This window comes from Cotesia glomerata, linkage group LG1 (genome assembly GCF_020080835.1).
Source record: "Cotesia glomerata isolate CgM1 linkage group LG1, MPM_Cglom_v2.3, whole genome shotgun sequence".
Taxonomy (NCBI): Eukaryota; Metazoa; Arthropoda; class Insecta; order Hymenoptera; family Braconidae; genus Cotesia; species Cotesia glomerata.
Window position 1 is genome coordinate 16,930,689 of NC_058158.1, and position 12,454 is coordinate 16,943,142.

Genomic DNA, 12,454 nt, shown 5'->3' on the forward strand with positions numbered 1-12,454 from the left:
TCGACGGTTGCTTTGGGAGCTGCTCTTTCCTTTGCCTTTTCTGTTCTTTTTTAGATTGAACTTGTTTCCAAGCTGACGCTTTCATCTGTTCGTCGCTTTGCAGTGCTGCACTTTGCAGAGGGCTTTTCTTCAGGTCCTTCTTCTTTGTTGCTTGGCTGAATGTTGGGTCTGGAGAGGTTCTTTCTTTTCTCTTACCAGGGTTGCCGAAAGTTTCACGCCTGTCTTCAGCGACTGATTCACCGTCACCTTCGGCTCTGGTGTCCATTGCTTCGTCAGTCACGACGACAGCTTGACAGGTTTTCTCCGGTGTAGCACGGAAATTGCGCTACAATGATGAGCACCATTCTTTGTCCAGTTTTTTAAACCTTTAAAGGGCGTTAGCTACACTAGTCGTCTTGGACTTTATCTTCTTGTAAATCTTGACCTTTGATTGGACGGAATCATTAAACTCACTGGTCAGCTTTTCAAGGCGTTCGAGCGCTTGCGACCGCTTTATTTCAGCACTTGCGTCAATCGCTGCTTGTTGGGCATGAAGCCCGTTTTCACTCTTGTTTGTTTCCTGTAAATTACTCATACTTTTTTGATTTACCAGCGCATCGTATGGAGTGGAGCAGGTTGTCATAACTAGGAACGGGTGTACCCTCGGAGATAGTACTCCTACCCCAGTTCCCTGAGGCCTAGTTGACACTTAGCCAGTCCCGGAATACACGGACGGACTAGACTCGCTCGGGGCAGTGAAGATTCCGATTTCTAACACTCACTGCGTACTTCCTGATCAAGGCACGAAGTGACCAGCTCCTGATCCACTGCTGCAACTTATACCTTGGCAGAGCAAGTTCATATCAACCGTGGCCCGCATCGACGGAAATAATCGACGCGGGTTCCGGATACTCCCAGTGAGTTACAGCAGGGAACGATCGTCTTGCTAGGTCAGTTAGTTTGACCAACCCATTATAGGGGAGTTTTGTCCACAGGAGCGTATTTTATTCGGCTCCTACCCTCTGTACCTCATCAACTTAGATGCCAACTAGTAGATTTTGAGAAATCTCAAGAAAAATATAAAAAAAATTTTTTTCAAAAGTGGTTTTATTAAAATAACTTTTAAACGGCTGTACCAATTGATTCCAAAAACTAATCAGCTCTCAATATCGAAAAACCACGACGATCACTGCCAGCCTAGTCAAAATCGGTTGATTTGTTCGAAATAAAAGATATTTATTGTTGACGAAAGAAAACTGAAAAAAGTGTTTTTTCGAAATTACCTCGAATTGCGGTTTGAAAATTGGAAAAATGGTGTTTTATCAAACTTCTGTCAGACTTTTTAACTCAGAGTTCAAAAGTATACGAAAGCTAATTCTTTGAGCTGAAAATAACACAAAAATTATATTTTTTACCTCGAAGAGCTTAGAAACGTCATAAGTGCAATTTCGAGAGTTTGGGTATAGAATTGGCAGGAAGTTGCAGAGATGCCTTCAGGGTCAACCGTTTTCCTAATTTTTTTGTATAGTTATCATATTTCACTCTTTAAAAAACCAAAATTTTTCTTGTTCTTCCCGATTTTTTACCTAGTCGAAAATCGTAGATCATCAATCGATCGGCTGTCATTTGAAAGTCAATCGAAAACCTGTAAATTGTCAAAAAACCGTAACTTGGTGGTGGATGCACAGGGGTCTGTAAATGAAACAACAGTAAAACGAGCGTATAGTATCGATAAGTCAGAAATTTCTTACTAGTCATCGATGGATAAGTGCTGACTATATTTTTTTTTTAACTTCTTGCTAAGAAAATTGAAAATTTTCTAAAATCGGGAAGTTATTGGTTTTACCCCGTTTTTCGAAAATCAAGTTTTCAACGGATGTTGACGTTTTGTGGTTCTAGGAAGCTTCTCTGACTATTCCCGTGAGGACGTCACTATGTCTGTATGTATGTATGTATGTATGTATGTATGCGTGTGTGTGTGTGTGTGTGTGTGTGTGTGTGTGTGTGTGTGTGTGTGTGTGTGTGTGTGTGTGTGTGTGTGTGTGTGTGTGTGTGTGTGTGTGTGTGTGTAAGTATGTAAACCTCTCATAACTTTTGAATGGCTTGACCGATTCGATTGCAGTTGGCGCCATTTGAAAGGGTTTGACTAAACTTAGATTTTAAATACAAGTTTGACCGATTCGGACTAATAGATTTTAAGAAATCTTGAAAAAACTGCGAAAAAAAATTTTTTCAAATGTGGTTCAAATGACCGATCATTTCTAAAAACTAATCAGCTCTGAATATCATAAAACTACGTCGATCGCCATCAAGCCGGTCAACATCGGTTTATTCATTCGTGAGTTATCGTTGACGATAGAAATTGGAAAAAAGTGTTTTTTTTCGAATTACACCGGAATTTCTGGTCTGATCAATTTGTGTTTAAAAATATATCATAGAATTTGGAAAACTGCGTTAAATGGTGCCAACCGCGTGAAAATCCGTATATTCATTCAAAGGTTATTGCGGTTTGAAAATTCAAAAAATAATGTTTTATTAAACTTCTATCAGACTACACGAAAATTATATTTTTGAGCTCGAAGAGCTGTTAAATGCGTTTTTGACATCTAGCGTGAGAAGAAGGCATAATTTACGAGCTTTGAAGCTACCAGACCATGCTTGTGTTGCTGTCTTTATAACTTTCTCGATCGCTCCGACTCTCGAACGACCTTTCTAGAAGCCATGCTGGTTGGTGGCAAAACCTCCAGCACGGTCGATGTCGTTGCGAAGTCTCCCTTGTATGAGCTTCTCGAGCAGTTTTCCAGCAATGTCTAGCATACAGAGTGGTCTAAACGACGAAAGTGTTACGGGGGTTTCCTTTCCTTTGTCTAAGAGAACCAATCTCTGCCGCTTCCAGACCGCGGGGAACGTGCCAGTTGCTAAGCCTACGTTGTAGGTGTTCAAGAGTATGTCTGGGTGTTCCAGGGCTACAATCTTGATCACCGCTGCCGGGATGCCATCAGGTCAAAGTGCCTTTCCTGTTTTGAGTGACTTGGCCGCGTCTTGTAGTTCCTTAGTTGTGAGGGGTGTTCCTTCGCTGTCTTAAGCGTAGTGTTTCTTCCCCCGCGTTGGGTGTTTGGGGAAAAGCTCCGCTACAATACTGTCCATTAAGGCAGTAGACTTCGGCGCTTTTGGTGAAGCCTTTCCAAGTCGTTTGGTGACAATTTGGTAGGCTTCGCCCCAGATGTCCTTGTCGAGATCATTACAGATCTGTTTCCACAATATCGCTTTTCTTGCTTTAATGGCTTGGTTTAGCGTCTTTTTGGCCTGCTTGTACTCTTTTGAATACAAGTCCTCGCTTGGGGAGCGTTTCACGGCTCTCGTTGCGCGGCGACGTAGCTTATGACATCTTTTGCGAAGTTCTGCTATGTCTGTTGACCACTAGTACACCTGTTGGAAATTTGTGAACCATCTGAATCGTACGCAACAAGCCAAAGACTTTTAAAACCTTAACAACGAGCTGTAACTTAAGACTAGCTGGCAGGCGCTCTCTCCACGGTCCGCGCCTTTTCCGGTACCTAAGTCTACAACTTTACTGAGGCTCTCTCATTGGTTAAACCGTCCCCTCCACCGTCACCTCGAACGAGCCATCTCATTGGCGCTCACATTATTCCCCCACTACCCGCAACGACAGTATATCAGTAGCAGCTCTGCGGGCCTCGGGGTAATTCCTGTGCCTTCGACAACAGTTCCAGCGACTAGCAATGAGACTTCAGCAAGCATGCAAGGCTTGCAAGTATAGTGAAATACGGAAAAGCAAGCGAGCGAGGCTTGCTTATTTCCAACAATCGAGTACAGTTACTTACCACGGACCATCTCATCGATACGGACCATCTCATCAGCCCGAGTCAGCGTCAAGGGCCTAATCAACCGCTTCGCCAGAAGGCAGCAAGCGCGCAAGGTTTGCCTCTACAGTGAACCACGGAATAGCAAGCGCGCAAGGCTTGACTATTCCTAACGACTTCTCAAATTGTTACGGACCATCTCAACAGTCAAGAGCGTTGTTAGACCAACTGTAAGCGTGCAAGGCTTACCGAACACATCTTGTTAGACAACAGGCGCCCAAAGCTTATTGTCCGCGACCAGTATTTTAACTAATCAGCTCTTCAAAGAGCTCTTGAAAATAAACAAATAGTTTCTATTAGAACTAAACAACCAGCTCTCTTTCGAGAGCGAGTGACCTTGAGTCACCGCTTAGCTACCGTTTAGCTATAATTGTCATCTCGACAAAGCTCAGTCCGACTCGCAGTCTCATCTCAACCAAAGGCTTTTTTCAAGGCCGCCAAACAGTTCAATTACGTAAGAGCTCTTTTCAGAGTTAAGAAAAGTTCCAGTCAGAGTCTTTTCGAGTAGACAACATCATTTCTGGTCCCTCGAGCCGGATTTTCCTTAACTCTGAGCTATTACTTAATTGATAACAACCGTAAGAATTCTCAAGACTCATCAACTGGTACTGGTGTTACATTTTGAGACTTTTTCTCACCCTCTGCGCATTGCGGAGCACGGAGTGCTGCGGGGAGTGGTGTTAAGTAGAACCTCACAATGTCTACATTACAGGCCAGATTATCTCTTCAAAACACGAAGTTTAACTTCATGTCGTCACTTCAGAAAGAGATTGACTCTGGAAGTCATACTCGGTTTAACATACAGGTAGCCAAGGTGAAACTGCTGATGTTGAAGACCAATTGGGAGAAGTTTGATGTCGAACATGAGAAGATCATCCTATCGAAAGTTGAGATACCTCCAGACGATCCATACGTAGCACGCAACATGTACGAAGCCGCTATGCAATTCGTCATCAATACTCAGGCTGCTCTTGAAGTACGAATTGCTGAGCTCGAAGCGGCGAATCCTCCTGCTGGAGCTACGCTTGCAAACCACAGTATGAACGGTGGCACTAATGTAAGACCTGCATCTTTACCAAAGATTCCCATTCCTCCATTCTCGGGTAACTTTGGAGATTGGAGAGCGTTCTCGGACCTGTTCGTCTCTTTGATCGGAGAAAATACAGCCATCTCCAACGCTGAGAAGTTTTTTCATCTACGCAATAGTCTTTCCGGAAACGCAGCAAGCCTCATCTCGAACATCCAGATCTCTGCAGACTCTTTTCAAGTAGCCTGGGACATGCTCGTTGCCAGGTACGAGAACAAAAGACTACTTATCTCCGCGCAATTGGACAAGCTATTTCGTGTCCAAAAGCCAGGCGCCCGTTCCTCAAGCACGCTCAACTCTCTTCTCAATACGGTCTCGGAGACAACTAATTCATTGAGAGCACTAGGCATCCAAATAGCGGAGTGGGATCCGGTTTTGGTTCATCTCATGACACAACATTTAGATCCCAAGACAAGGGAAGATTGGGAGATGCATTTCGGGTCAACGACTGACTATCCGTCACGAGAACAGCTTATTAACTTTCTCACTGGCACTGCTAGAGCACTTGAAAGCATCGAGGGCCAAGGTAAATCATCGACCAAACCACTAAGACAGGACAAGAAGCCAGCTCAACCAGCAAAGGTACATCACGTTGCAACTGATAACCCAGACACGTCAGCTCAAAGGAAATCAAAGCCTTATATTAGCGATTTAAACAACACTTGCAAGTGTTGTGGCAAAGGTCACTATTTAGCCTTTTGCCCATAGTTCGCTGCAATGCCCGATGAGGAGAAGCTACAGCTAGTCAAATCTGAACGATGTTATAATTGTTTAGGACGACACAACGTGTATAAATGCAACAACCCGCAATCCTGCAAAACGTGCCAGAGCCGCCATCACACACTGCTGCATGGACTCTATAAGACTCCTGCTCCACATCAATCCAGAACCTCATTAGCCGCGTTCTCAGACCGATTGAACTCCCTAGCTCAGTCACCTTAGACTGAGACAGTAGTAGAAGCCTCACCGCAATGACAATCAGGGCAAACCTCACAGAATCAAGACAGTCCTCTCGAGAAAGAAAGCCATCTCCAGTTAGGCACTCACTGCTTACAGTCATCTCAACCAAGTACCAATATCAAGGCATCTCAGCCAAAGCAGGAGCTTACTGAATCAACCGTCGTAACTCTAGCAGCAACTAACACCAGGACATCAGTCCTTCTTGCCACTTGCAAAGCTATTTTAGTCTCTCCAGACCAGATCAAGACGCCTGTTCGCCTTCTCATTGATCCCGGATCTGAGATCACATTGGTTTCAACAAAGGTTGTCAAAATGACCAAACTTCGCTCACAGGCAGCTGGAATCCCCATTATGGGTATAGGGAATCAAAAATCCAGTGCAACTAGTAGTCAAACAAATCTACTTTTGCGGGCCTGCAACTCCGATAAACAGGTCCACATCCCAGCCTACATCTTGCCTCAGATAACGACTAAAATTCCGTCAATTACCATCCCTGATCAACACTGGCCTCACTTAAGTACTCTAGAAAGAGCAGATCCAGATTTCCTGACACCAGGCAACATTGATATACTTGTTGGAGCAGATACGCTCAACTGCATCCTCGAACCTTAACCAGTTGTTAAAGGCCATCTAGACGAGCCAATAGCGATTCACACCATTTTTGGATGGGCCTTCCTTGGATCAGCATCATCTCAACCCAGTGATCAGGCTCCAAAGTCACTACACTTAGTGACTAATGACCAACTACAGGACTTGCTCTCCCGATTCTGGGTTCAAGAAGAAGTTCCGGATCTAGTCAAGCCATCTCTCAGCATAATGGAAGCTCAGTGTGAAGAGCACTATCTCACGACGCACTCAAGAAATTCCAAAGGGCGTTACGTTGTACGTATACCACTGTCTTCAGATGTCTCTCAACTTGAAGACTCCAAACACACAGCTCATAGATGTCTGATAAGACTTCTCAAACGCTTAGATTCAAACGAGCTACTCAAACAACGCTACTTCGACTTTATGCGAGATTACGAGACGCTAAGCCATATGGTGGCTGTTCTCAAAGACGTTTCGGAACCACAACACACATATTACCTTCCTCACCATGGAGTTCTTCGAGAACAAAGCACTTCTACGAAAATTAGAGTGGTATTCAATGGTTCCAGCAAGACTACGTCACAAGTCTCTCTGAATGACATCCAGCACACTGGCCCAAAAACCCAGCGAGACATCATCGACGTCTTACTTTGGATTAGACGTCACAAATATATGTTCATGACAGACATTGTAAAGATGTTCCGACAAATCGAGGTCCATCCAGACGATTAGGATCTGCAGCGCATTCTCTGGATTAACGAACAGCTTGAAGTCCAAGCATACAGGCTGAAGACAATTACTTATGGCACGCGTTCTGCTCCTTATCTAGCCTGCAGAACGCTCATTCCATTTGTGGAAGACGAACAAGAGAATTATCCACTTGCAGTTGATCCAATCCTGAAAGGCAGCTATGTCGATGACATCTCGGGTGGAGCTAATACAGTTGAACATCTTAATGACATCGCTTGACAACTGAACGACATGTGTACTTCAACATGCCTGCCATTAGACAAATGGAAAAGCAACAGTCCTGATTTGAGCTACAATTATTTTATTATAGCTTAGTTTTAAAGTAAAACTATTAAATTGGAGAAGACTGTATGCACGAATAAAAACGAACTGTATTTAGTTATGCTGTTTTATTCTGCGTAGACAGTTACAAAAAATTAGTGTGTGTTAAATATGAGATCTTAGAATGAACTAACTTATACAAAAATCTTAGTACAACATTACAACTTAGATTAGGGCGTAAATTAGTCAAGTAAAAAATAAGGAAAGGGAAAACAAGCTTTATTATTGGTGGAAAAGTACGGAAAAATATAAGGAAGGATATTTTAAGGAACTATTGGCTAATTAGAGGAGTAGAAGGCGGGTGTATATTGTCAAACCTTAGGCGCAAAGAGAGGGTATGAGGTACTGACATTAGGTAAGGACTTGAAGGGACTAATGATTTATGATGGGCTGCAGACTTGCAGGCGTCTAAGCAAAAACTTGGAAAAATATTGTAATTAGAGAGATGTGGGTATTGTAAATATAAAAACTAGCTAAAAAAATAAGGCAATAAAACGTAAGTCCAGGTGCTAGGCTTAAGTTGTAATATTAGGCTTAAGTTGTAAATAATGTAAAGTATGTTAGTCTGTATGCTGAAAAAATGAGGATTATTTTTTAAATACTTAAAATTTCCAAAATACGAATGTCTTGGTTAAAGTATACAAAATACAATAGATGGGAAAAACCTAAACGGATAGTAAATAATATCAATTAAGCGACGAGTCAATGGTCCACACGTTTGATGAATCATTATCAAAGGTTCTCGGCATATCATGGTTACCGTCACAAGATCAGTTTACCTTTCAAGGATCCATATCAGAAAAGGATGCAGTAACCAAGAGATTGATTCTGTCAGAAGTTTCTCAACTCTTTGATCCTTTAGGACTGATATCACCAGTGGTCATTCGAGCTAAGATACTACTCCAACAATTATAGTTAGAGAAATTGGACTGGGATGAACAACTATGTCCTGACACGATCCATCAATGGACTAAGTTTCGGGAAGATATTTCAAAACTTACCCAGCTACAAATCCCAAGATGGATTCAACTACAATCAGACTTGTACTCAGTACAATTACATGGCTTCTCTGATTCATCCCAGCTAGCCATGGCTAGTGATCAAGAAGGGAACTCGACAATCACTCTCGTTTGTTCGAAAACTAAGGTAGCTCCGATTAAATGCCTGACAATTCCAAGACTCGAGCTTTCCGCGGCAGATCTTCTCTCGCAACTCATGAGACATGTTCAGATCACATAAGAGTTGCAAGACACACCAGTATTCTTATGGACTGACTCCTCGATAACCCTTGCATGGGTTAAAGCCAACCCAATGAAGTGGAAAGAATACGTGGGAAACCGGGTCGCAGCTATTCACCAAGCATTGCTAAATGCTAACTGGAGATATACTACAGGGAAGCTCAATCCTGCAGATTGAGCTTCAAGAGGGCTAGATGCTTATCAATTAACTCAGCATAATCTTTGGTGGTCTGGACCCCCATGGTTAGCAAAATCCCCCGAACATTGGCCCACGGCTACAGCTCCGTCTCCAACTGAAGACCTAGAAGAAAGACCTGGCATTTCTCTAACTGCAGTCATCCAGCCCATCATCTGGGACCTTATTGATCTGCCATGTGTGAAGTCATTCCACAAAGATCTAAGGAAGCTCCTAAGAATAACAGCCTTATGTCAAAGAGCCGTCTCCTGCTTTCGTCGAGTTCCCAACTCAAGCTTGTCCATCTCACCAATCAGTCCAGCTGACCTAGAAAAAACAAGAATCTTTTGGATCAAGACCACTCAGACTGCGTACTTCTCATCAAAAATCAGCACGATACAATCAGGGAAACAGTTACCAAAATCCCACGCTCTCTCTAGATTGACAGCAAGATTGGACCCTCAAGGAATACTGCGAGTTGGAGGTAGACTCCAAAACTCTCAACTCAATGAAGAAAGTAAGCACCCACCAATTCTGCCTCGACAATGTAAGCTCTCAGAACTCCTCATCGCCGACGCTAATTCCCGGACTCTTCACGGCGAGACTCAACTCACATTGACGTACTTGCGACGTCAATGCTGGATCTTAGGAGGAAGAGCTCCAATTAAATCATTCATCCAGCGTTGCCTAGTCTGCGCTCGAGTTCGAGCTGTCAGAACACAACAACTCATGGCACCTCTTCCTGCTTCTCGAGTCACTCCATCACTAGTCTTCGAAACGACTGGAGTTGATTATGCTGGACCAATCACTCTCAAGACGTTCCAAGGAAGAGGAACTAAGACATTCAAAGGGTGGATAGCGGTCTTTGTCTGCTTCTCAACATCAGCAATCCACCTCGAAGTAGTCTCAGACTACTCAACTGAGGGCTTTCTAAAAGCATTCCGAAGATTCGTCAGTCGACGAGGAATTTGCAAAACCCTACACAGCGACTGTGGAACAAATTTTAAAGGAGCTGATAAAGAGCTAAGACATCTCTTCTCTCAAGCAACTTCACGAGAAGTTTCTTTACAAATATAAATAATGCTGTGAAGCGGGAAAGAATAGGAGTTACGGTAATTATTACGTGAAGCGTTCCACATTCACGTAACAGGATATTGGTAGGAAAGGATTGAGAAAGGAATGTGGAGAGGATCATCTTAATGTGAGTTTATAGAATAATCGAGAAAATAGCTTTTCTTAGCGGGAAGTTAACGAAAATTACAAAATCACAGTGAGAAACTTCCACAACGATACTCGTCGTTCACCGTAAAACGACAGTCTTTCGATAGTCAAGCGACGGAAATTCGAGAATAATTTTTTGACATTGTGGATTCACGATGCATTCACCGTCGTTTCACGATCATTTTATCGTGACCACAAATCTGCCAGGATATTCTCGTAGTTGATATTTTTCTATTAATGAACATTATAATCGATTGATTTTATTTTCAATATTGAAACCAGTCACATGACTGTCAGACAACGCCTCAAGATCAACATGACGACCGATCGCTTACTGGCCCCCAGCCCTCTCACTACTCTTTCATTCAGGACTCAAATTTTCGAAATTCTTTAGGTGGCAAGGCTTGACAATTTGTATTGCTCTTCCTGTTTTTGAAGATCGTGATTGACTACTCAGTAGATGAAAAAATTTTTTTTGTATTTTCAAGCATCGCATTGCAATTATTTGTTAAAATAAGAAATTAATGATTTCATTAGAGCCAATGATTTTTTTTTTATTTTATTATCTATGCGGTGAAATGATTAAACTTAGAAAATCTTGACTTTTGATAATTTAGTTTATTGTTTATATAGGCTACCAAATCAATTTTTATTATCATAATAATAGATTTTATTTTTGATTTTAACTTTTTAGGATCCAACAAATTCACACGAAACTGTCATCATCATTCGTTCTCTAGTGCCTGGTGGCGTAGCTGAAACAAATGGACAGCTGATTCCTGGAGATCGTATTTTATTTGTTAACAATGTTGTTTTAACCAATGCAACTTTAAGCGAAGCGGTAGAGGTACTCAAACAGGCACCAAAAGGAAAAGTTCAACTAGGTGTTGCAAAACCATCACGGGTACTAAAACGTTATTTGTATGTCAGCACTGCAGAAATGACATCTAATACTGTCGATTGTACAACACGAAGTAGTGTCGAGAATCGAAAATGCGTGCATGACAAAAATATCAATAATGAACTATTAGCTCCATTAATATACGTTACAGTTTTTAACAATGATATAAACGATGAGAACCTTGTGAAATCTAATACAATTTGAATTCTAAATGAGTTTTCGCGTAAGAAAAGAAATTAAAGATTTGTGATTAAAAGATTTATGAGCTTCTTGAAATTCTGTTCAAATGATAACCATTTTTTTAAGTCTTACAAAAAGAATTGATGAGTAAATTACATATTGTACTCTTGACCAGTTATTATTCTTATCATGGGTAATACGTTGTGATTTTGAAATGAATTATTTTTATCTAGCAATCAACAAATACACAATTTTTTTCTCTTTGTAACAGGTTATAGTAATAGGGGTAATACTACTCTTAGAGAGTCAAATAATGATGAAATTGTTATCTCTTGCAATCTTAAGTTAGTAGTGTATTCACCGTGCATATACAGTGCATTGACTGTGTATCCAAAGTGCTTGTGATGTGATCATTGTGAACATACAGTAACTAAACCATGTACATATTGTATTTACAGAAAATGCTTTACTTGCAAAAATTCTAAGTCGAACAAATTATCTCGGCTTTCAGAACCGGTCTCAAACATGGAATAAATCAAAAAGATCGAAAAAGATTGCTACAAAATTTAAAAAATTATTAAAGAAATTGATTTTCCAAAATACTTATTCGACCAACCCTTTACAATAATAATTCCCACTTATACAATAATTAATAATAACTAATATTAATTCACACATACACTCAAGGGGTAAGGGGTAGTCAGAATTTTCGAAATATCGATTTTTTTACATTTTGTTTAAGTTTAATATCTTAAAAATATTTTCTAAAAATTGGAAGTGAATCCAACAAATACTTTTCAAGTTCATGATAAAATATTTAGATCCTTGTGATAATATAGATGATAACTAGGGCCGAGAATTTAGTTTTTTTAAAAGAGAGAGACAGAAGATAGGCGTAGCCAAGCGTTCTGATTGGTCGTAATAAATAAATTGTTTTTTGTTTATCGCTATCAAGTGAAGACAGCAGCTTGAATAAAAAATAAAATTTAGATTGCTAATCCAACATGAAAATATAAAAAATATGTCAAAAAAAACAGGTTAGTTTGCAGATGTGAAGGTGCTTGTAAACAAATACAAGTCTGTGCTGCTCAGATAAATAAAGAAGAGAATTTGAAACACCGTGTTGTAACTAAAATGTTTAATGAAATGAATTAAAAGTGAACAGTGACA

The 12,454-nt window shown here is 41.0% G+C and overlaps 1 protein-coding gene across 1 annotated transcript in view; it reads left to right on the forward strand.

Annotated features, from left to right (window-relative positions):
- Positions 1-11,886, forward strand: part of LOC123275345 (patj homolog) — a gene marked incomplete in the record, with an annotated part of 555,954 nt that extends 544,068 nt beyond the window's left edge. Inside the window, 1 exon segment of the mRNA XM_044743428.1 lies at positions 10,898-11,886. Within this exon segment, the coding sequence (XP_044599363.1) occupies positions 10,898-11,308 (411 nt within the window).
- Positions 11,887-12,454: the final 568 nt, after the last annotated feature.